This window comes from Solanum verrucosum, unplaced genomic scaffold, assembly GCF_900185275.1.
Source record: "Solanum verrucosum unplaced genomic scaffold, falcon-dt-bn FXZP01000060.1, whole genome shotgun sequence".
Lineage (NCBI taxonomy): Eukaryota > Viridiplantae > Streptophyta > Magnoliopsida > Solanales > Solanaceae > Solanum > Solanum verrucosum.
Window position 1 is genome coordinate 8,417,578 of NW_026020129.1, and position 25,400 is coordinate 8,442,977.

The 25,400-nt window shown below is 33.0% G+C and overlaps 3 protein-coding genes across 4 annotated transcripts; 1 reads left to right on the plus strand and 2 right to left on the minus strand.

Annotated features, from left to right (window-relative positions):
• Positions 1-1,940: 1,940 nt before the first annotated feature.
• On the minus strand, positions 1,941-5,308 carry LOC125826169 (ATP-dependent Clp protease ATP-binding subunit CLPT2, chloroplastic-like). Its single transcript, XM_049505487.1, has 5 exons — positions 4,997-5,308; positions 4,754-4,792; positions 4,499-4,608; positions 3,378-3,557; positions 1,941-2,178 (listed from the first exon to the last, which is right to left on the minus strand). Exons 1-5 carry the CDS (start codon positions 5,227-5,229, stop codon positions 2,021-2,023), a joined length of 720 nt encoding a protein of 239 aa, XP_049361444.1. The 5' UTR covers positions 5,230-5,308; the 3' UTR covers positions 1,941-2,020.
• Positions 5,309-6,197: 889 nt separating this feature from the next.
• LOC125826165 (uncharacterized) lies at positions 6,198-10,734 on the minus strand. Of its 2 annotated transcripts, none has more exons than XM_049505479.1 (4): positions 10,067-10,734; positions 9,109-9,345; positions 8,798-9,015; positions 6,198-6,832 (listed from the first exon to the last, which is right to left on the minus strand). In XM_049505479.1, the coding sequence occupies exons 1-4, from the start codon at positions 10,367-10,369 to the stop codon at positions 6,652-6,654; spliced, it is 939 nt and encodes a 312-aa protein (XP_049361436.1). In that variant the 5' UTR covers positions 10,370-10,734; the 3' UTR covers positions 6,198-6,651. The 2 variants fall into 2 exon arrangements, 1 of the variants encoding a protein (XP_049361436.1); XR_007442928.1 differs by having other exon boundaries at positions 6,396-7,633; positions 7,671-9,015.
• Positions 10,735-14,448: 3,714 nt separating this feature from the next.
• LOC125826173 (uncharacterized) lies at positions 14,449-19,703 on the plus strand. Its single transcript, XM_049505490.1, has 5 exons — positions 14,449-14,826; positions 15,681-15,759; positions 18,229-18,297; positions 19,102-19,263; positions 19,350-19,703. The coding sequence occupies exons 1-4, from the start codon at positions 14,513-14,515 to the stop codon at positions 19,192-19,194; spliced, it is 555 nt and encodes a 184-aa protein (XP_049361447.1). The 5' UTR covers positions 14,449-14,512; the 3' UTR covers positions 19,195-19,263; positions 19,350-19,703.
• Positions 19,704-25,400: the final 5,697 nt, after the last annotated feature.

The window sequence follows — 25,400 nt, forward strand, 5'->3', positions numbered from 1 at the left end:
CTTTATTTGTAAAAAATGACAGGTAAAAAGGGAAATCAAATTAGAATATACTCCCTCTATCCCTAATTACTTGTCCACTTTTGAATTGACACACTTATTAAGAAAATAATTAATGACATAGTGAGTTTACCAATTTATCCCTATTAATTATGAAATGGATGAAAAGTTCTACATTTTTCAAAGTAATTAGTCATTTAATTAAGGGTATAATAGGTAAAAAAGAATTGTTTTTTCTTGATTTGTCAAAATGAAAAAGTAATTAGGGACAACTATAAAAGAAAAAGTGAACAAGTAATTAGGGACAAATGAAGTATTTGACAAGTAAATAGGGACGGAGGGAGTAAAAAACTTGACCAACTTAGAGACTTACTATTTGAGGAACAATAAATTTGGAAGTGGATCTTCTTGTTGCAACAATAAATTGTAACAGTAAATGCTACAAAAATTGTTGGGTATTTTGCAGTTAACTATTTATCTTCCTTAGTTTTGCAGTTAGTTGGGTGTATAGCAACATTGAATTTGTTAGTTATTTTTAGCTCAAAATGGACAAACTCATTTATTCCCATCATTTTGACTTAGTAGAAATAACCACTTCTTGGATTATTTTTTTTTGAAAAATAACCATTAATTTTTGGAATTTTAAAGAGGTGAAACTCTACGAGTAGCTATATTTTAATTACGATAACTTGAAAAGTGGCTATTTATGAATTTTATTCGATTTCTCTCCACATAGGGCGCAATGTTCATTCTGTCCCTATTCTATTCAAGACGGCCCACTTCATTGCTTACAAATCTTGAATTCTATTTGTAACTTACTAGTAGCCCAAGAAACCATGAGAAAATAGTGTACAAAATAGACAATTCTTCTTATATTTGTATTAAATTAAACAAAATTCTTATTATTGAAACTTATAAAAGAAACCTTCGAATCACTAAATATATATACTCGAATGTGTAATGGAGTCTGCACGATTTGGAAAAGAGTAATTAATATCTTGTTTATAGAAGGATCAAATTGCTTCCAAAGGATAGAGGAGCTGAAATACCCCTCAACTTTGCTATTTAAAGTTGATATACTTCTCGTTATGAAAGTGACTCATATATATCCCTACTATTATACAAATGACTCACATATACTCTTTTCCTCTAACGGAAGTGAAAAAAAAAAATTAATTTATTTTTTTTAAAATATAATCCATATGGGATATTTTTGATCCTCCTCACACGTTCTTTTTTTACTTTTTTTGTTTCAACAACTAATTTAGATTTATTATTTTGATGGTCAAATTTATTTATGTTTCACTAATTTTCTTGTAAAATTTATTATAGATGCCTCAATTTTATTTTATTTTACAAATACAAAAACTAAATTCTAATATGACCACAAAAAAAATTAGTTTTAAATTTTTTTTCTTTATACTAAAGAATGAAAGAAAAAATAAAATAAGAATAAGAAACTCAAATAATGATAATCAAAAAAGTCAAAAAATAATTTATGTATGAAAAAGATTAAAATATACCTTAAACTTTTCTAGAAGGATTAGATATACCCTAGATGATTTTTAAAATTAAGTAAAAGTCAAAAATATAAATTTAAAACTAATTTATTCACTTATGTTAGATGAAGAGTATATATGAGCTCCTTTTGTAATAGTAGGGGTATATGTGAGCCATTTGTATAGGTATATATGAGTGACTTTCATAACGAAGGATATATCAGCTCTAAATGACAAAGTCGGGAGACTAGTCCTACAAGTGGAATGACCCAACTCAATCTAGCCCGCGGGAATTTAGGATTGAAGGACTTGAATGTTAATAATAAATATCATTCACCCCATTAAACAAACAGCAAAGAGGTTTTGATCATATGTGCAAAGCCCTCTGAGAAGGATGAATCCTCCAAAAACGAAAGAAATCTAGTACGAAAAGAAAGAACAAAATCGCGATAAATGACTAATCTGATTGCAAATTTGGAACCTCAGTTTAGGTTTAAGGAATACATTAAAGCAAAATCATCCTCTTAATCATCAACAAATCCAGGATCTGAAATTACATTCTCCAATTCTTTAGCTTTTTCATCATTAAAGCCCAGTGCAGCCAATACCTTATAACCTGGTGATCCTTGTTGTGACCACACTCCAAGGAGCACATGAGTAGTTGTAATCTCCCCACTGTCACCTGCATTTCCAATAATACCGATAATCAAGAACATTTCCAGTCTCTTCTCCCCAAAACAAATAAACCAGTTGATCTTGAAGTGATGATGTTTTCTATCACATGGTTTAATTTGACCATATGAGTAGCATATTTTATCTCTTTGCTATTCCAGAGAGAGAAACGCTAGGTGTTTTGAGGATAAAAGGAACATTATTCAAGAGATCAAGATGAGAAGCATATAAGAAGTGCTTAATTAAAATAATTATTGGAAAGAGATTCAGATATTATAGAATCCAAAACATCCCCTCGTGAGCTAGCTTTTGGATTGAGTTAGGCTAAAGGGTCAGATCTTCACAAAACTAATCCGTTTTTATGTGTGAGACCATCTGATTTATACAGGGTTCAAATAGTAATGACATATATATCAGCCAAAAATATATATATATATATATATATATATATATATATGAAGTAACATCGGAAAACTAAGTTGATAGATCTAAATTTTGAGTAGCTATATGAATTTGAATAATTGAAACTATGAAAGTTGCATGAGGAGATATCAATTGAATTGTTTGAGACTATGTTGCTAGGACTCTCCAAACATATTGACAGGTGCATGTCGGATCCTTCAAAAGTAGTGCATTTTTGAAGGATCTGACACGGGTGAGGCATCATTTTTGGAGAATCTAAGCAAACACATGTTTGAGATATCCCAAAACAGAAGGTGATAAAACTCTGATGGCAATATTTCCTCTCATGAGCAAGCTTTTAAAACCATACTAGATTACTTTAACTTGATTGTAGTCTGAAAAAGTCTGTTTTGGATTTGGACCAAGTTAGCCACAACATAAGTAGGTAGGAACCATACAAGCCGAGGAAGTTGCCATCCGAATTTAATTGGACCGATGCAATACATGACCATATATGACCATGGCCCACGGCCATGTATGGACAAGTTTGAGGTATAGTATGTTTGGCTAAGTGACACAGTTATACTCCTAAAACCGGTACAATCAAGCAAGAACTTGAATTTCAAATTTGCTTCTGCAAGCACCTTCATGCTGGTAGATCTTGTGAAGTCAAAGATCATTCCTCCGCATGATGCATTTAAATATTTTCCATGGTTCAAACAGGAATTTTAGAGATACTTGTGACGGCAGAGAGATGCATCAATCCAACAACATGTGTGTGTGTAAAATTGAGTGGGATATACATACCGGAATTGAGTTTTTCATCAAAGGCCCAATCAAGAGCCTTTTGCGCATCTTCAGTCAAAGGAGGTTCCTTGGGACTGCAATAGTAGAAGTCCCCTTTTCCAACTATTTTGATAGTTTCTTCACGAAATTTCAAGAGAGTAATACTGTTTGCCCTCAAATATTTTGAAGCAAAATTCGTCCCTGCGATGTAGGAATGAAATAAATGCTCTAACATGACTTACTTCAAGTAGCAGAACCAGTATTCATGCAAGCTATTTCACCAAAATGATTAAAGCAGCTTAAATCACGGGGGAAGTGTAAGTTAGAGATATAAACAGAATCTACATACAAGGTCTTTAGTATGCCAACATACTATTGAATGACCTGTTCTAAAAGTAAACTATCTTTTTTTCTTCTTTTATCTCTCAAATAATACAGATATGCAGTCAAAATCTCTAACAGTTGTTTTTGTCTATATATCGAAATGATGTTCTTCGTGCAGAGAGTTCCTAATACACATAAGCTAAAGTCGACAGAATGACATTTCCCATCAACTTACAAGTGTTGTGTACCGACTTTTGTGTGCCACGTTGTTCCAAACATAAACTGAAGTGTAGAAAAATTCTTTCCAATGAAGTTGCAACTACTGTTTCATATACCAGTCAATTTACTTTAGGGTCCTCTAAAGAGCAACTAACATCAGAAGCCAGCCACAGCACATATAGTTCAACCCAAGAGCCTCTCACCCTAACCTAATTCTTTCACGTATTGAAAAACTATGTACATATAACAATGTTTTAGTAGCAATGTAAAATGGCTTTGGTAACTACATTATGTTGGGTAAGTTCAGTAAGTTTTCAGATTTGACAAGAGTAAAGATGTGTTCTATATATGCAAAACGTTAAACAACTCTTCTCATTAATATCTCTAGCAAAAACTCCATTGTTAAGCCACATTCTTACATTAAAGAATGCTCGCACCAAGAAATTATCATCTGTCTATTGTTTATTCAAATGCTAGTTTAAGTTATTAGCATCACGAGTAACAAAGCAGTAAGAGTTCCATCACGTTTGCAGGATCAAACATATATATCTACCAAAAACAACAAAAAATTTCTTAGCAAAGTGAAAGAAACAACAAACCTTCAATCAACATCCCCAGGATAAGAGCTTCTGTTCCAGTAGTAGCATATTTAAATTTTCTTGCTTCCAGTTCAGCCATGGTAAATGATTTTACCGCCTTCGCCGACCATCTAAAATTTCACTCACCCAATCAAAGATACCTCAAAACACATTGAAATACCAACTAATGAACAACAACAAATATCCCAAAACTCTCCTCCTCCTTTTCTTGTGCAACAAAACAAATAAAACAAGAAATAAAAGAAAAACACTCACTTAGGAATTTTGTCTATAGGTACTGTAGGCTCCGGCTTCCTGCAATAACAAAATGAAACAAAGCTGTCATCTTTATAGCTTAGAAGCAAAAATTTCGATTAACCCAGAAATAATACAATCAATCAAGCCCAAAACAATTGGGATCAGCTATATGAGTTCTCTATATCCATTCGGGTCCATAAAAAACACTTTAAAAATGGATAAAACTGCAAGGATAAATAAGGGGCAAGTGTGAGAACTGACCCACGGGGAAGGACGAAGGAGACATTTGCTCTAATGGTGCACTGTTTTGAAAGAAATTGTTTAAAATTCTTGGACTGAAGAGAGAATTTGATTGGAGTACCAAGCCATTGACACTGCGGATTTTTCGGTTCCAATGGGTTTTTGGTCCAGAGAAACGAATCGGGTCCTCTGCAATTCAGCTGGTTGATGCTCTTAGAAGTTGCTGCCACTGTGGAGAGAGCTTGAACAGCCATTTTTGCCGTAAAACTCAGCTCCAATTTGAGAAAATGGGTTGAAAACTGGACCTTCTGGTTGAGAAGATGATAAGAAACGACAGCGTTACGTTACCTTAGCCTTTTTTCATGTAATATGGGCTTAAGCAAGTTTGGCCTATATAATATTAGTTGGGCTTAAGCCAATCCAACTCATAACAAGGGTCGAACTCGCTTAAGCCCATAAGAAACACGGAATTCTAGGTGCACCGTGATTTCTGATTGTAATACAGGTACATTGTGAAAGGGTGTTATAGTGAGTTAGAGGGTAAAACCTCACTATGTAAAAAAAAGAAAAGTATACATGTTGTAGCTCATTCATCAATAATTTTGCTTAAGCCCATAAGAAACATGGAATATTAAGTTCACCGTGGTTAGAAATGTGACTTTCTACGAAATTCTAGGTGCACCATGATCTGAAATGTGACTTGCTGATTGTAATACAGATACATCGTGAAGGACTGTAGGTGTTATAGTGAGCGAGAGCGTAACCTCTCAATATGTAAAAAAAATATATACATGGTGTAGCTCCCTCCGCGAATAATTTCAAAAGAGAGAGAACTCAGTTTGCCGCTTGAATAGGTCCATCAATCCCTTTATGAACTTAAACAAGTGTCCTAAAATCTAATTTTCTGATAACTTTAGTGTAATTTTCTTGTTTTGGTTGATGATGCATATTTTATATTCAACTTCAACCAATTCGAACTCTGGAAATTCTATTAATCCAAACATATGCTCCTTCATAAATTTTACTATTTGTTTTCAACTCTTTCAAGTATCAGTGAGAGAATTAGATTTAGAATTAAAGTTAAAACAAGATGCAGTTGAATAAAAATATGCATTTTCACTAAACACTTAAAAGAGTTGAAAATGGTTTAACATAGAAAGCCACTAATTCTAGTCTTAACAAATAGTACAACTATATGCTGCAAGTAAACAAGGTGGTAAGACCAAAACTTTCCTCATTATCTACAGAAAGTAGCAATGTTTAATCAAAGCATATATATATGTCTGTCACTCTCAAGCACTCACTCTTCAAATACTCGGACCTAATTCAGTTTTACCCATAATTGGGTTATTCAATTATGTACAATCATGGTCTCAACAATATGAGACAAAACCCTTGAATGAGTGCAGTGATTGCTCCCTCTGTGTATGTCAGGTATGTTCGTCTCCTGCTTTTGAACCATCCTTGCAGTGGTGCGCGATCTGTGCAGTAAATAAAACCAAAGTGACAAATGATTGTCGATTGATCTCCGCTATAAGGTGATGTGCAGATAATATCCTATACAGCGATAAAGATTCTCGATGGATGCAAATGACCTTCTCGGTCATTAAAGAATCTCTGAGATCCCTTTACTTCGTTTCTTTCACCTGTCCAGACACAAATAACAAAGCAGAAACTCACTGTAGCAACAGCTCCTCATCTCTCTGTAGTTCCTTGAGCCGCCTTTTTGCATATACAGTGATCAGCACCGTTGTAACAAACGTGAAACTAAATCCAAGAACATTAAGAATGATCTGTGGAGCTGATAAAAAACGTTGCTCTTGCGAGGCATTTGCAAGAGTCTTTATCAGGATGCCACTGCAGAGAAAGTTGGAAGTAAAGGTATTCAGCAAGTTGAAGTTTTCTTAATCAGTAAACAGGACACTATTTTAATAGAATAAAACCAGACGAGAGGAAGTTTTAATAATGAAAAGTAAACATCTGTCAGAATCTGGCAGGCAGCATACACCAAATGAAACCCTCCTAACACTAGGAAAAAGCTTGCTTTGTGTTCAGTTTGCATTCTCCCCGGAGAATGAACCATGGAACCCTTCCGATCCAATGGCACTCCTGCCACAACGGTCCTCCAAAACAACAGTGCAAAAGGAACCAAAACCCAAATAATCACAGACAAGCAGAGTACTAAACATTGAAGGCAATAAAACTTGTGCAATTTATGGAAATAGAATCAACAACCATAAATAAGAAAAATCAGAAGAAGACACAAATCGATTGCTGTTCTTTTTCTTCCTAAAAGCACGTAATCGTGGACTACAATTATCTTGAAAGAAATTAACAAGTAAAAGCAGAAATTCTTCGTTATTTAATAGAATAGGTAAGCCAAATGATTCCGAGTCACAAGTTACTTCTTTGCCTTCCTACTTTAAGTATGTAACTAGTGCAAATATAATAGTTGAAATGAAGAACCATTATTGTTAATGCGAGTCCTCGACTCCTTTCATATAACTATTGGTGAAGAGTTTTATGGGTTTTGAAAACACTATCAAGTGTTTAAATTAAACGTATAAACTTTAGCTTCGGCCACGAAGCACAAATCTTATTACTATACTATATTTTACTATCAAGTTGAATTCCACAATAACTTTTCTTGAGATATAACTTAATGATTTATGCTTGTCTCCAGGTGAGCTTAAACCTATTTTGTTCATGTTTGATACATAAAAGTTTAAATATTGTCCACAATTAGTTAATTCTGTGTCAGAGAAATACAACAGCAAGAGCATGACAGTTACTTAGCTGAAAGAATGAAATCTTAGTGTAGCATTGCACAATACTGAGTCCCCCCAAAACAGAGATAATATAATAGGACAAGGAAGCAATAAAAAATAGCTTTTTCTGCATTTGAGAATAAGGTTTCTCAAATATCCTGCAATGACCTTCACTTATAGAGAGCATATTTAACTAAGTTCGGAAAAAAATGTCAGGTTGTGCATCTAAGTTCAAAATTATAGGCAACCAGAAGCATGGCAAGGGGAAAAGAGGAAAGGAGAGCTAAAGAACTTTTCCACCAGCATTGAACAAAGTTATGCTGAAACATTAACCAAATTGCTTTTGTACTTCAAAAAAAATCAAACATTAACCAGGATCATAACATAACTTGGAGAAGAACAATTAACCTTTATACCCACATACATATTATCCCTTTCCGAATCGGCTAGTTGTGAGAAGATGATATTAACGGCTGAGAATTTGAAAAAGAGGAAGATTACACGTCAGTTGGTGCATCAGGTTTAAAAGCTCGGGAGAAGATATGAACCACCTACTTCTAGATTGCTGGATAGTGTCTCGCTTCTGATGGAAACACTGTTAGGGTTTGGTCGAGTCATAATGCCAGGCACGGTTAAAGAAGCCATGTTCAGATGGTTAATTAAAAGATGGAAGAAATCTGTAGGATGTGGGATGTTGCTCTCATGGCACTTAAGTGGACCATGGGGAGAAATATGATAGCTTTTGATGGAATAGAGAAGATTTTTACTCACTGAGAAGTAGATTATTATCCCTTATCTTTTTTAGTGCACCCACAACAACAACAACATACACAGTGCAAGTGCGGCTGGAGGAGGGTAGAGTGTAATCCCACAAAGGTTGCATTATAATCTTTAGAAACCAGAGGTTTGAGGAGAGGGAGGGATGCAGACATAGAGGAATGGAGAGCAGGAACTGCCCACCCCTAATAGGTAATTCATCAACAGATATTGCTGTCACAAGAAATACACACAGCAAGTTAATTTTCATACACAAGAAACGAAAGAGAATTCTTACGTGTAAATTGTAACAAATATTTCTGGAACCATGCCAATGAGTGTCCCCAGCAAATAAGGACCGTACTTGACACCGGTTGCCATTGCACAGTAATTAAAGACTATGTACGGGAAAGGGGAAATCCTGATTAATGTGACAGCTCGGGCCTGATTAAACCAATTCCCTTCACCAGCTAGTCTTATAACAGAAGCATTCTTGGGATTTCTTTCTATCAAGCTCTACAGGAGAAAACAGAAAGAGTGTTTATTTATTTAAGTCAATAATCAAAATGAACAGTGCAATCAGATGGTGAAAAGTAATTAAGTACATACTTGGATTTTGTGATGGAAAAGATGACCTATGAAATAAGGAAGAGATACACCGATAGGAACTGCTGCAATGATTAGTAGAAAACCAAAACCATATCCGAACGTCATCCCAGCTACCCACATGGAGGGAGTGGACGGTAAAAGCAGGGTGGGGAATAGTGCCACAGAAGCATAAACTAGAACTGCTAGTACTGGAGTACTGAATGTCCTGGTTTCCCAATTCAGTATTGGAATAATCTCCTGAAATATGAAAAACAACAGTCAGAGATTGATATGATTCAGAATCATAAAACCATAGTGATCTGCATTATAACATGTGTGGAAAAATTAGAATCACCAGATAGAAATACCAAAATAGTATGATGAATGGTGTTAGCAGTCAATCCATTAATAAACTACCCTTAGTACTCCATAAGCATCCCATCTTATTCAGGTCAATTTCATTCCAACGCTAAATGAATGGTTAACTCTGTGACTCCTAAAATTATTAAGTTAGCAGCATTGAGCTCAGCTGCAGCTTCACAACAACTCTTCCACCTAAAGTACTAAGTTTAGTAAGTACTCAAAATCCAAGTCACTTCACAAAATCAGCATATACTAATGGGATCGGTTTAAGTAGCTCAGACTTCCTCCATAAGCCAAAATCAGGAGCCTTTAACAGAATAAAGACTAGTTGTTGATGAAAGACTATCACACATTACAATCTCCAGTTTTGCTGAAGCATCAATAAACTCACACTCAAATTTATCAATCTCCTATCTCTTAAAAGCATGAATGAATGCACTTATAGAGCAAGCAAAAAAGCTAAAATGAAGTGCTCTCTCAAATATTCACTAGCAGCTATAAAGAATTCCACCTCCTCACATGCAACAAATACATTATATAATTTAATTGGACATACATTCCCAAAAAAAAAGATCATCTTTTTACAAGAAAAAACAAAAATCTTGCTCAAACAGACCTTATCCATGAAGAAGGGTCCAACCCATTTGAGAAACACAGCAGCCAATACTCCCACAAAAATAAGAACAAGTACCAGCTTAGCCCACCACCAAAGAGACCAACATCTGCTATTCCCTTCATAGCTAAGCTCAGAAGACGAAGCACTCATACAACCCGCAACAAAACGATTATCCTCCCCCAAATCATCACCACCACCTAATTTCACATAATCACCCTTCAGATCTTCCTTCGCCAACCCCAACAACGGCGCTGGCATCACCACCACTAACCCTTCCTCTTCATCGTTCCCAGTAAAAGTCATCACCACACAAAATCAGCAATCCAATTCCAAATTATAAAAATCCAAAAAAACCCAGATGGGTTTTCCCTAATTAATCAAGAATTTGTTTACAATTCCAATCAAAATCCAAAACCCAGATGGGTTTTCCCCTAAATAACCGTTAAACGTATTGAATAGCTCAACCCCTTTGTGGAAAAAAGTAATTTAAGCCCTAATAAAGATGGTAAGAAGCCGAAAAAGTGGGGGAATTGAGAAGATTTTTGAACATTTCCGTCTACAGACACATTACATACAAAGATTAAACAGATAAATTGGATGCTGTGTGATGAGTGAATGATGATGAAGAAGAGAAAATGGTCGATGAGAAGAGAAGCAATCAATAATGTACTAGTAACGAATACACAAAAAAATAAAAAGGGTTTAATATATTATTTTAATCAACCGATTTTTTATTTATTTATTAATTTACAACAACCGATATTTTTGTTTAATTCTGTTTTAAAAAATAATTACTATTGCTACTCCATTGTCAGCTTTTGCCCGTTCTTTCAAGGAAATGACAATATTACCCTTAACCAAAACTTCTATATTTTGACAATCTTGAGTTCAGTGATCATATGATATATTCCTATTTTAATAACGCGCGAGAAGGTAATGAAGTTCATTTTATGAGATCGTAGTGTAGCAGATTGGAGCAGCCGTGTTTCTTATTGAATCTTGTTGGTGCCACCTAAATGGTAGGTACTAGGTAGACATTGAATTGTGACGTTTATAATTATCGTTTGTACATCTATCTCTAATAGAAGAATGAGCAATTTGTTTCTTTTGTCGATCATGACATGAGATGGAAATTTACTCACGTAATAAATTCCTCATGTTATTTGTCTGATAACAATATCTATTTTTTACTACTTTGAGGCATTTCACATGAACTCATAAAGGGGCAAGATCGTCATTTGCTTTACTTCTTTTTGACTTCCATTAGTTTGATACATGTTTTTTTTTAACTTTAAAAAATATTATTTGATGGTGGACCCCACTAACTTGTTATTAATATTAGTAATATATTCGTATAATCCTAAAAATGCTATTATCACTTGCTTTAAGCTACACTTAACGACGTCGTATAAGAGAATGATACTGACACGTGTGATCTAACGTAATGCCGCGTAGCCGGTGGTATAGGACACGTGGCATAATTTCGATCGTTTATGCGTGACAGCAAAGATACAAGTGTGCTTAACGGGAAGTTTGGGTTTGGGCTTTATAATAGTGGGCCCATCGGGCATTAAGAAAGGTGAAGTGACTTCTGTTTTTTTTTTAATTTTTTCTTTTTGTCGTGGCGTCACCGCTACGACTGGAATTTCGTATAGAGTTTTAAATATATTATGTTTATTTATTTGTTGTTCGTTATTTATATAGCAAATCGACTTATTTGGATTCATCATATACATAAGATCAGGGGCGGAGCTAGCATAGAGTTAGGGGTTTCGAACCTCCTTCGACGAAAAATATTACTATTTATATATGGTTAATATTTTTTTTTTATATATAGTAGATATCGAACCCCCTTCGATTAGTTCGTAGTTTACTTTTTCAGATTTTAAACCCCTTATTAAAATTCCTAGCTCCGCCACTCCATAAGATGCATCATAGAGAAGCATTTCGTACTAAGAATTTTCATACTATACACGCAAAATTGAGACGTCTAGTTTTAAAAAAATTTATATTCAATATATCATATTCTTGGATGATCGTGTAGAGTTTCCTACTTCGGACTACTGCAAAATAGTGTTACAATCTCTATTCAATTTTAATTGTCATAATTTTCTTTTTTTAGAGTTAAACTATAAAAAATTTGACTAACATTTTATAATGTATTTTTTGTCATATTGGTATCCAAAAAAATTAAATTTATAGTACTTTTCGTATAATTTTTGAATATGTAAATATTTTGTTTAAAATATCTTATTAAGGTAATTTAATTTAACTTTGAAAATTAGTCATATTGACTTTCGAAAAAACGCAACATGACAGATAAAAGTAGATGGAGGGAGTCCGTCCAACAATAGTTGTCTACTATACTAAACATTGTTGTCCAACAATACTTGTTCAATTTATAAAATCAAAAAATAATTTACATTTCTCTTGCTATTAAATATTACTATTCATTATCTAACACATTTTTCAAAGCATTAAATTTAATAAAGTCAAAGGATAATATAGTAATATTACTCCTATTATTTGTTGTATAATTTCTTGAGGAGTGTGCTAAGTCAATAATGGACAATTATGTCATGATAGAGTAGTATAAGAGGTTTTTTTTTTGTTTTTCACCCTGTGTCCGGAGCCTATATTGAAGTTTCGATTAAATTTGAATCGTGCACTGCACGATCCATTTAAGAATGACGCTCCCAACAAGATTTTTTTCATACCCGGGGCTCAAATTTGAGACTCCTGATTAAGTGTGAAGCACAGGAAGTGTAAGAGTTAGTAACTGGATAAGCGTGAATTTACTGGAAATTGTGCCTATTATCTTATAAGGTCAAATGAGAAGTTGACACGTATAAAGAGCTGAATTTTGGTGGGCTAGTGTGACAGAAAAGCATACGGCTTAAACAAGCGAGGAATAATTAGGTAATTTGATAAGATTAAATATATTTTCCGTAACACTAATAAGTATACATTAATTAATCAATTATAGAGTAATAAAGTACTGTTATGTTACTTTGAAAATAGGGGGGGAGGGGTAATCTAGACATTCTAATAAAAGCTTTTTTTCCGATTAAGTAAATGGTTTTTTTTATAACTTTAGACTAGATTAATCCTTTTAATTTAGTCGATCTTACTATGTATTTTAATTTTTGTTTTACTTTTTTCATTTATTAATATAAAACTACATGATATTTAGTAAGTATTAAATTCAAAATCTTAATTAGTGGTTTAGATCATAAAACTCAAATATTTTTATATATTAATTCAAAACTAGTTAAGATTTAAGAATCTTTTTATATTTTTAAGGCTATGAAATATAAGGAGTACAATTAAAAAGGAGTGAATTATTATTCTTATTTTTCAATTTAATGATACTTGACATAAAAAAAGGTGGATGAATTATTGACGATAATTATGGAAAGGAATATGTTTGGAAGGGAATAATCTGGCAATAACAAACACACTTTAAATTATTATTGTGTAAAAAAACACAAAGAGAATAAATGACAACAAAATGAGTTGTCTATTTATATTTGTATTTGTATTTCCTTTTCTCTCTCTTAATTGGCAAACCAACCCAAGGAAAATGAGGGGACTATTGATATTGAATGCATTGGATTAAATGAATTTTTATATCGTTTGATTCATAAGATAAAAGGTGGAATATCAGTCATAAAATTTAAGATTGAATTTTTATTTAATTTAAGGTATAAATTTATTTACTTAATTTTAAATATCTCATTTTATTTCATTAAATTATGCATTATTTTACTTCACCTCTTAAATAGGATAATTAATTTAAAAATTATAATCTTAATAATAATTCTAAAATATCTCAATTCACCATCCCAATTCGAACTCTAATGTGGAAACTCTCTTTTTAAAAATTTAAATCTAAGAAACTAAAGTTTGTTAAATATCTACTACTTGAGTATTTGAAACACCACAAATAGAAGAGATTATTTTTGTTTTTTTCTCCTTCGATAAAGATTGATGACATTTCTGAATTTGTTGGAATATCGAATACTGAAAAAATCCGTGGAAAATCAACTTAAGTTGATTGTACTTATAAGTTGTTCAATTTCATACATGAATGCCTTAATTTCATTAAATAATGTTTACAAAATAAAAAATTGCTATAATAGATATTCATGTTTTCTAATAATTCCCAAATACTTAAATATTTGACCTTTTCTTTTACTTGTGCTTGACTATTTTGAATTCGCTCGCATAGGACTTATTTAAAAATTAGGAGAATTATCAACAATTTTTTATAGACTTGAAACCAACGTCTTTAATTAAGAGAGAAACAATTTTGTCCGCACCACCATGGTGCTAAATATTTGAATTCAAAGAATAACACTATCAAATAAATTAACAATTTCTTTGATTTATGACTTATCTATACCATCTTCAGTTCTTCTCCACTTGCAACTCCAACAACCAGCTATGGCAGTTTCTACGCTAATTTCTATCCCAAAATTGCCCCTTTTACCCCAAACAAACAGAACCCAATTTCTCCATTTTGCAAAGCAAAGTTGTCAATTTTCATCACCCATTGAATGCAGCTCATCTCAGAGCTTGAAAAATGCAGCTACAATTTTGGGGGTCACTGGAATTGCTTTGGCCACATTCATGGTGGGACCTGCTACAGCATCTGCTTCTGAAATAGCTATAATGGGTTCTACTTTACAGTTTAATGAACCCTCTAATGCTCTCTCCTTACCCACTTGGGCTATTCATGTTTCCAGTGTTGTTGAATGGTATTTACTCTGCAATACACCATTGTTTCTAAGTTCTAGTTTGTTTGTTTTTCAATTTATTTAGCATGAGTAGCAGAAAGATTGCAACTTTAGGTTTTTTTTGGTATGGGGATGGATAGACAAAGTTATTCCATGGATTGGGTATATATGTGATAACTTTTGCCGTCATTGTAGTATGAATGTTGGAATAAATAAGTTCGGGACTAAATACCCCTAACCAAATGCTGATTATCCCTTGTACCAAATGACCCCTTAGGTGTGTTTGATATCTGACAGTTTTCTTGCTTATTTTCTGGTGTTTGGACTTTGGTATGTAAGCAGAAAACTATTACATTTTTAAAAAGTTCATATATAATCTAAGGCAAACAGCCAAACACTATAGAGGTGGGTGTGGGGAGGTGGGGGCTGTGGGGGGGTGGGGGTGGAGGCGAGGGTGAAGTGTGTTGGAGGGCATGGGTGGAGCTAGGTATACCAAAGGGTGGTAACATTGCCGGAAAATTAGTCAAATATTATCTTTTATATGTACATATTCAATTTGGAACATTCTTAACAAAAGTCCTAACTTTGCCATTGTTGGAGAGTGGGGAGGAGACCATCCGTGTCGAATGCTACTCATAGAACTTGTTTTTCCTACTTCTAGTTCTACCGAAGTTCAAGAACGTATTTTCCTATAACATTTTCCAAAAATTTTGACCAACTAAACATGTAAAAATTGGAAAACATGTTCTCCTCTGAACCAGACGCACCCGTACAAGTTAGAACTGACAGAAAAGAAAAATAGTGCAAAATAAATTAGGACAAGGGAGTATGTTGTTTGTGCTTAATGAAATGACTTCTAATACTTTGTTTAATAGGGTTACTGCAATGGCTCTGGTTTGGCAATATGGGGAGAAGTCTGGAAATGATTCTTGGAAGGGACTCTCTTGGGGCATGGTGAGTAATGTGGTGCATGTTGATTCAATAACATGCATTTAGTCGTAACTCGTAACTTCGGTTAAGTTTTGTGCTTTTTACTCTAAAATGTTCCGTATGTACCATTAATTGGCCAATGAGGGCACCACAAAAGGTTAGGCCAAGGTGTTGTAACAAAAAGAATCACAGGTTCAATTCTCACCCGCAAAGTTCCTGCCTTTTCTCCAATTTATGTTACTTCTCCCCCTAAATGTGCTAGTAGTACGAAATTTGGTTGCTAAGACTGTTTGTGGGTTATTGTTAAAATTGTCAATGGCATGCATGTATTCATTGATATTCATGTGTTTGTCTCAGTATATACACTTATACATAACTATAATTTATAAAGCCATAGTACAGATATGTAGGTTAAGAGAGGTGGCTCTTTGACGGTATAGGGAATAATTTGGGGTTTATTAAGTTGAAGAAAGAGTCAGAGGAAGGGGTGGCATTTGAGATGCTCACATTTTTTGCTCCATACTTACTGAAACTTCATGTATGTTTGTCAAAACACAAATACTATTACTATTTCCCTATATATTTAAACATAATTGAAGGGACTAGGTGAGTCAGAGGAAGGGGTGGCATTTGAGATGCTCACTGTTTTTGCTCCATACTTACTGAAACTTCATGTATGTTTGTCAAAACACAAATACTATTACTATTTCCCTATAGATTTAAACATAATTGAAGGGACTAGGCGAGTCAGAGGAAGGGGTGGCATTGAGATGCTCACATTTTTTGCTCCATACTTACTGAAACTTCATGTATGTTTGTCAAAACACAAATACTATTACTATTTCCCTATAGATTTAAACATTATTGAAGGGACTAGGCGAGACCATTGTGTGCTATTTGAGCAGCTAGTTAAGTCTCTGGATATAAAAGCTCTTCTGTAGTGAAATTGTTGCTACAAGAAAGTTTTAGTGTCACATATTTTCTATATTTTGATGATTAGTATATTTGTCTTTTGATGGGTAGTATGTTTTGAACAGACAAATTAGGTTATACTAAGTGTTTGTATCTTAACAATATAGTTAACTCTCAGACTAGATCGAGCAGCCAGATTTCCATCCTAAGTTAAAGGTTGAATGTGCTCAATCATATTCTAGCGAAAACAGGAAATTAAGCTTCTCTTTCAACTTCAGGCTGAATATGCTTGGTCATACTCTAGTGAAAGAAGGAAATTAGCCCTCTCTTTCCACTTCTTAACTCCTATTCTTTTTGTGAAGAACTACTTTCTTGAACTTGCTTAGCCATGTTGTTTAACGTGGCATTTATCGAGTAGAAACACTTTCTGATGAACCAGATAACTGGACAGTCAGTGACCTGGGAGAGTGGGAGTTGGCCTCTTTCGTCCTTTCTTTTTGTGAAATTTTGGAACATTCATCTAAATCGCTGTTGAAATCAACTGTGGTAATAGGTGATGAACATATACAGAGTCCATTGGAAATTAAAAATATTCCAAGCAGGGGACATGGTTAAGTGGTTATCGAACCTGAAACTGTGTCTTGATGCATGTCAGTTCCTTTTGAAAAAATTAGAGCTTTCTTTAAAGTAACTAGGTAACCGATGCATTGTAGACCAATCTTTAAAAAAAATGAAGTCCTTACAGTTATTTAATGAGATGCAAGTAAGGTAGCCTCGCAATCAATCATGTTATATGTCATGGAAAAGTGTCAATTAGGTGAAATTCTTGAAACTAATATAGTGACGGAGCTATGAACCCAGTTACTATCAACTTGAGGTCGATAAAGGAACCGAATTCAAATTTTAGATCCACCTTGTGATTACTTACTTTCCCATGTATCTAATAAAAAATTTGAATAAAATAAGAGAAATATAACTATAGTGAAGTTTGATGCACTAAGGGATGGATGGCTCATTTTAAATTCCTAAAGTATGTCTGATGGGAAGTGATAATTACTTGTGATCCTCCTGGTGCTTCCAACAGCTCCATGTTTGTACTCTAAAACTTTAAAGGAATTAACAGTCATAACTGACTTTTTTTTATCAGGTAAAGTAGAAGTTTCATTAAGTTTGCATCCAGTGGATGCTGGAATTACATCAGTGAGCAAAAAGAAGTTTGGCTCCTTTACGGTGAATTTCCTTAATCGTCATAATTGACATGTAACTGCTGTTGTTTAAGCTAATGGGGAAGTGCTCTGGAAACAATACATCCCATATCCCCTTCTCTAATAGTTTAAGAGTTTAAGCTTTTAGATGAGGTGGTCACACGATATAACACTCTTATCCCATTTCCTCTTTTGGGAGAAATGAAATGATATCTAGGCTCTGGAGGTTTCGGAGTCTTGGTTAAAAGGTTACCACATGCTATTGGTATTGGTTTCTCTTCTTTTTCCCAGTGTTTTCCCTGATCATATATTACCTTCCTTTTTGCACCATCTTATTGGTTCTTTAGCAGCTTATGTGTACCACTTTTTGATCTAGGTGCCCCAGCTAGGTGGAGCATTTTGTGCCTGCACATGGCATTTCTTTTACAACTCCGAGTCCCTTGAGGTAAGTAGATCAATTCTTATAGTATTTCCTTTAAGGTAAGAATTTCTACCATATGACATGAATATTATGAGGTTAAAAATAAAAGCAAAAATAATATATTATCAACTACTAATACTTTCCAGAAATTCAATGATAACCTCTCATAACTACTACATCCCCCAAGACTTAGTTCAAGTGACAAAGGTTGAGGGACTTGTGACTTAGGTCACAGGACTAAGCCTCATATTTAAGTGGAGAAGGATAGAGGGGCAAACCGATTATCCTTGAGCTTGGAAGGATGCGGTTGGTCCTAAGATTTGGCCCCAGACGGATTTCTCTATTATAAAAACTACTTTCCAGCTCTTTGTTTCTATTTGTTTGCTTTAGCCTTAACTCATCCTGTCCTCGTATAGGGACATCTTTTAAGTGAACCTGAATTTAGACTATTGGTTACACACACCTTTGACAATTGATGTAATACGAAAGGTGATAAACTTGAAAACTAACCACCAACTAATCTGAAAGTAACTGTTTGGGGAAAAAAACAAATGGAAGCAACGGCTTAATGCTTCCAAGATTTTGTTGATTTGGCCTCCCACTTTCACTCATTTGATGGAATAGGAGAATATAATTCTTCTTTTCATAATTTAACCCGACTTCGGTATATTTACAAGAGCTGATTGTTCAAACCGTAAGGCAATACACATGCAGCTTGTCCTTGTTTATATTCATCTTTTCCCATTTGAAAGATTTCCCAGTATTCTTACACAATTCTTATCTTGTTTTATGATTTTAATTGACATGCATTTGATGCATGAGTTTCAGGTATTAGTGGCTCTACAAGCAGCTTTGACAGTTCTTGGTACTGCAACAATGTGCATCGCTGCATTCCATATATACAGATCACAGGAGCAATAAAGAAATTATTGATCTTTGAGTTTGGTTTACCTCAAATTTCATCACTCGTCCAGTTTCCTTATCTACATGGTACTTCATTTGATTTCTTGCAGTCTTTCCTGATGTTTGCATTAAACAGAAACTTTGTTCATTGAAAATGCTAATTGATTTTGCAGAAGACGAAACATTATATGACGAACACTGTAACACATCGTACATAGTTGATACAAAGTATGTAGAATACGACAGTGTCTATTCCATGGTAGGAAGTAAAAAGCTTTTAGCAAGAAAGCCAGTGTGGATCGAGCTGTCCCCGGAAGACAATTATTCTGCCTTTTTGGTGACTGGTGAGTTTGTCAAGAAACTTTCTTGACTTTAACCTTTCTAGTTGCATTGCTGTACATACTTTAAACAACTCCTTTTAGACATCTTAAGGTGGCAATTATTGACTTTCTAGGAACTGTTGTTGTCAAATATCATATCTGGAATCTTCAACACTCTTCTTCTTTATGTAATTTATTATTTTCTCATATTACCTGCTTGACTAGTTTCTTAACCATTGCTCTGTTGCTGATATATGGAAAACTGCAACCTCTCTGCAGTTTGGTTGTATGAATACAACAGCATAGTGATTTGTCATCTGTCTCTGTTATTGGCCTCGATCCTCGAGTGTATGGCATTGCAAGACTATCAATCAACTATACCTCACTCTCAAATTAATACGGTTTGGCTGTATGAATCCTCTGTATCTATCCCATTTTACATGTATATGGCACTTCACACGTAGAAGTGACAATTCATGTAGCCGACTTCCATCAGTTTGGGACTGAGGCGTAGTTGTTGTTGCCCACTAATTTACAAATTCACAATATATGTGTCCCTATGTTGTGGAGGCAACTGGTCTTAAACCTTGCATTCTTTTAGAGTAGAGGTGAATATTAAAATGGTTGGGATTTTTATATAGAAAGCAAGATAGAATCCTAAGCACAAGTTTAGGTCAATGCATAGGGATGTGTCTGTACCTTTAATAATACCTTGAGGCCCAAAGTTAATTGAGTTATTTCAAATGCTATTATGATTTCACAGGCCATTTTGTTGACCTTGTACATAACTTTTTAGAGGCAAGTGTTACCTCTCCAAATGCACACTAACAAGTTTGACTACTTGTTACTTCCCTTAGCACCCAAAAAATTGATGTTAAACACCATAATATTACTAATTTTCTATAAAGTTTAAGTTTTGCCTACTGATAGTGTAAGAAATTTTCATATAGTCAGGTATATTTATATGATAAGATGTTATAATTTGTTACATTACACTGGCAGTGTAGGATAATAAAAAGAAAAAGCCTTATGACCACTATTTTGACCTGTTGAGCGAGAGCCCTTCCACACAGGATTCTCTGATTACTATGGCCAACTGTAGTATCTGTTCGATCTCATGGCCAGACAATAATACTATTACGCTCATGAGTAGAATCTTAACTTAAGCCTATCTTTTGATGCATGTAACCTAAATCATTTTCTATAAACGGTCTTTTCCTTCTTTTTGCTCTTCATGCTTCACAAATTAGTGTAACCCTACGAGTTTAGGGGGTAAGATGTACGCAATCATCCCCTCCCCTTATGGTATAGAGAGTTTGTTTTCGATTGATCCTTGACACTCATCCTCCCTTATTCGGGTTTGAAACAGATATTGATAAATTATTATTTTTGATATCTTCCATAAAAGTGGAGTTTTGTAGTAAATTAAAGGAAGGATTACTTAAATTAAATAAACCTAATGTTGCCATAGAGAAGAGACAGTCTCGAGCCAACAGCCTAGACTTTTGAAAAAGTGTTTTTATCTTTCTTATGATTTTAGTTAAAACCCCTCACGTGTTGAGAACCTTCAAACAACTCCCTTTCTTGGGAAAAAGAAAAAAGGTTGTTTTTGTTTGGAATTATGTAATAATACATTATCCTAAAGTACATTTTTATGAGGTCTAAACCAAGACTAATCTCCTATTTTTACAGTTAATTACTTTGCTTGTTAGAGCATTTCTTCCCCATCTTTTTATGTACTCAAATGAGTAAATTAGCATCCACATGACTAGTTGTGACATCCCCGATAAAAGGTGGATTTGACAAAACTGACAAACTTTTAGTTGACAAGCTTCTGAAGATGAGGTGTACATAACACCTTTCGCGAATTCCACATCAAAATGTGAGAGATAATAATTAAAGAATTTTATAATAAATAATACGCATGTTTTTAAGACGCGTAAAGACAAAATTGTAAAGGCCAAAACTCAAAGCCTATAATATGTACAATGAGCTTGAGTTGTAACATATACGCATTTAAATTAGTATTGTGAATGAGCAACAACTAAACTAGTCAGCAAAAAAGCAACAACTAATTAAGATAGTTAGCAATATGGGCCATTATTTCACGAATGTGTTGACTTTCTTTCATTTTTCCTTTTTAATTTGAGACGTTACTTATTCATAATGCTCACATCTCTCGCCTATATATCGGATAAATGTCTAAATAAGACTTCAACATCAACATTGTTTCCAAATTCCCTATAATGTCTATGAATATATCCACAAATTGCAATTCAATTTCCACTAATTAATAATTAATTAAGGTTTAAACCCTACCAACACTTCATTTTTGTTACTTCCCAAAAACATTTGAGATGAAAAAGTTTATCCTAATTCTTTTTTTTTTTAGCATCTAAAGGACCAAACACACATGCTAGCTATATTATAAAGTTTGTCAGATTTAGAAGTTTCACATATTCATCTGATGCTACTTGGATTTGATGTACTATTGAAAAGGAGAAAAAATAATAGTTACTTTTTCCATGGAAACAGCACAACAAAGTACATCCAAATCAAGAGGAACAAGCATTCTTTTTATTGCGGTTCGAGCCTCGGGTATGAAGTCGTTTTTAATAGGAAATGTCTTTATCTCTAACGTAAATTCAAATTAGTCGACCACAAAACAAATAACGCATAAATTTTGATATAAGTCAAATATATTTAATATTCAATTAATTAAACTGTGTATTTTTTTCGTCCCTTCATATGGAAAATATGTTAAATTTGAATTATTTTTAAAACTATATTGACATAACACATCAATATCTATTCATGAATATTCACAAATTATAGATTTAATATGCTTAATCAGATAAGACAAGGATTGAAATTAAAATTTACTAATAAAGGACCAAATTAGCCCTTATAACAATGTAAAATGAAGTAATTTATGAAAATAACACAAGTAGCATTATAGCTTGAATAAGACATGTACACATACAAAATTAAATATATTATTTTGCATCCACACTTTTTTTCTCATAATAATTAATATAATAAAACAGTTATTTTGTCAATTTAGTAGTGGGTAGATGGGGGGTCTCTTTGGTAGAGATTCTATCAAACTTAGAAAATTTCTTTTGAAATTCAAACATCAAAGCAATATTCTCTTCATGTAAAAGACTTGCTTTCTTTCTCAATTTCTCATTTTCCTCTAAAATACTCATATTTTCCATATAAAGCTTCAAATTTCTCATTTCCATATCCACCTTAGTTTCTTTTCCCTCACTTCTTTTCCTCCTGCAAAAAAAATAATAAAATATACTTTAACGTGGTATCAGAACATACAAGAGATTATATAGTACTTTAACATGATATCTGAACAGACAAGAGATTTCATATTTGAATCTCAATGTGACGACCAAACGAATTAGGTTCATATTGAGGGAGCGTGTTGAGATATGATATAATTAACTACTAGTACTAATTAAGAAAAACATGTACTTTCTCTTATAATTTAAGCTTTTAAATGTGACGATTGTTCGTAATATAAAATTTGTATTTACCTTGCAAGCCTATGAAGTTGAACTCGAGAGATCTTTGGTCTTTGTTTTTTCTGCATAGAAAAATAAAGAGGACGTGATGAATTATTACTCCATTCTGTTGAACTTATACACATTTTGTTTCACTTTTTTTTTCTTGTGAAGAAGAGAGAAATATTGGTGAAATTTGGTATATGATAGAAATTTGAAGTGGAAGTAATATGAAGGGTGGTGAGATCCTATAAATAGGTGGAATTGTAGTTTTCAATGTGTAATAAGCATTATTTCCCCATGTGGTGCTCTGCCTATTTTTCAAACTCTGTCTCGATTTAATATTCATTTTTTTTAATAATAATAATATATTTTTAACTTTAAATTGCTTATTACGTTAAATGAAATAATTTATAGTTAATAAATATTTTTAAATCATAAGTTTTAAAAGCCTTTTATTCTTGATTAAATTTTTATTAAATTAAATTATGTCACATAAATTGAAACGACGGGAGTAACTAATTAGGGAAAGGAAAAAAAAGGAGAGAGAGAGTTAGGGCTAATAATATAATTTTTCAAGTATAGTAATAATGACTAGGGTACTCATGATTACAAATAGCAGCAACCCATCTATTTCCATGTAGAAAAAGCCTTAGAAGAGGGATATGTTTCTCTTACTTATTAATAACTCCGAGGTGATTTAGTGGTCAATAAAATGAAATCGAATAGTTTTAACTTTTAAGTATGTGATTTATATGAAATTACTTGATATCGATCTATACAAGTATGAAGTAAAAGATATTTCTATGAAATTAATCAAGATACATGTTAGTTAATCCGATAGTTATGTATGATTTATGAAGAGCAACACAATATATAATTTCTCATCAAAGAAATTTCTGTATTTGTCATGTTCAGGTTAATTGAGAAATAAATATACCAATGTTTTTTTTCATGTAAATATACCAATGTTCACCTACTATTCCTATTACTTATTCACTATTCACCTACATATCCATGCTTATGAATGCACATTACTCTTGGTCCAACCTGAGGTAATTTAAAATGTTATTATCTGATATTCAAAATTTATTAGTCCGATTAATTTAGATACGCATCATATATGATCTATTTAAAAGAAAAGTGTTCTTTAGTTATTTAAAGCTTCTTTACTCTCGTAACTAGTTCGGACTTCATATGTTAAGTTAGCAGTGAACAAATCTTGTTCATCTTCACTCAACATATCCTTTACTTATTTGAATTAGTATGTAGATACAAGAATGTGCAAATTAAATGTGCAGGAATTTCAACCATCCCACTTATATTTAGAGACTCAAATTAGCATATCACATTTATTTTGTTTAAAAAAAGATCTCTCTTTTATTTTTTGATTTTTTTGTAATTCTAACTTTTTGCATAACATATTTAAAATCACATTATCAAATTAAAACTAGACAAACAAATTAAAAAGTGAATGACATTTATTATTTTTCATACAATAAAGATTAACAACATATACATTTTGTCTCTTGTTGAGAACATTTATATATGTCAGTATGATTAAATAAGATATGTATAGTTCTTTAATATTTCACCTATCTGTCACCTTCTATTAGTTCTCTAGTACCTACACTATTTGGGTACGTAGCAAAAGGATCACGTTATTTTAGCCTTTTTTTAGCCAAATTAAAGTGCGGATTTAAAATTTAAAATTTGTAATTTGTGAATTATGAATTTACCGTCTTAGTCATTATATTTGTAATTAAATAACTATATAAAATTTGAGTAAAAATTATTGAATTTATCTGAATCTATATTTAATACTAGTATGAAGATATGGATTCACGCGATCATGCACATCTTTGCTCAAAACTCTATATATGTATGGAGTAATAATTACTTAATACGTAAATATTTAATTATTATTATTTTTATATATTAATTTAAATCGTTATAAAAACTCATAAATTTTATATACTCAATCGAACCACTGCGATGACTTTCAATTATTATGCTGATGAAGTTATAGTCTATAGTTATTGGTGCAGTACTCAATTTATTATGATACGCCTGGCATGTGAAAGTAATAGTAGTGATAGAGAAATTAAAAAAAGAGGGCCAGTTCGATTTTTATTTATTTTTAATTAATGCCAGTTCAATTTAATATTATACTCATCTGTCTATTTTACTCTTCCATGTAATTGAGTACCCCTTTTTGGATTTATTCTAAATTTTTCTTGCGCAGGAAAATAAATATCAGACCAAAAATAATTACTGTAATAATAACTAATAATTACTACTAGCAGAGACGGATCTAGAATATAGCGAGGAAGTTTACCCCTTTCAATAATAAATTACATTATATATAAAAAATATTTTGAATCTTCTA

Bases quoted from the DNA above. Each gene is read 5' to 3' on its own strand.
- LOC125826173 (XM_049505490.1), top strand. From the start codon at position 14,513: ATGGCAGTTTCTACGCTAATTTCTATCCCAAAATTGCCCCTTTTACCC. The intron at 15,760-18,228 runs GTGAGTAATGTG...TTTTTGATCTAG, and splicing joins AGGGACTCTCTTGGGGCATG to GTGCCCCAGCTAGGTGGAGC. The intron at 18,298-19,101 runs GTAAGTAGATCA...CATGAGTTTCAG, and splicing joins ACAACTCCGAGTCCCTTGAG to GTATTAGTGGCTCTACAAGC.
- LOC125826169 (XM_049505487.1), bottom strand. From the start codon at position 5,229: ATGGCTGTTCAAGCTCTCTCCACAGTGGCAGCAACTTCTAAGAGCATC. The intron at 4,793-4,996 runs GTCAGTTCTCAC...TTGTTATTGCAG, and splicing joins TCCTTCGTCCTTCCCCGTGG to GAAGCCGGAGCCTACAGTAC. The intron at 2,179-3,377 runs GTATGTATATCC...TTGGAAATGCAG, and splicing joins TGATGAAAAACTCAATTCCG to GTGACAGTGGGGAGATTACA.
- LOC125826165 (XM_049505479.1), bottom strand. From the start codon at position 10,369: ATGACTTTTACTGGGAACGATGAAGAGGAAGGGTTAGTGGTGGTGATG. The intron at 9,346-10,066 runs GTCTGTTTGAGC...TTCATATTTCAG, and splicing joins GACCCTTCTTCATGGATAAG to GAGATTATTCCAATACTGAA. The intron at 6,833-8,797 runs GTAAGAATTCTC...CTTTCTCTGCAG, and splicing joins ATATTTGTTACAATTTACAC to TGGCATCCTGATAAAGACTC.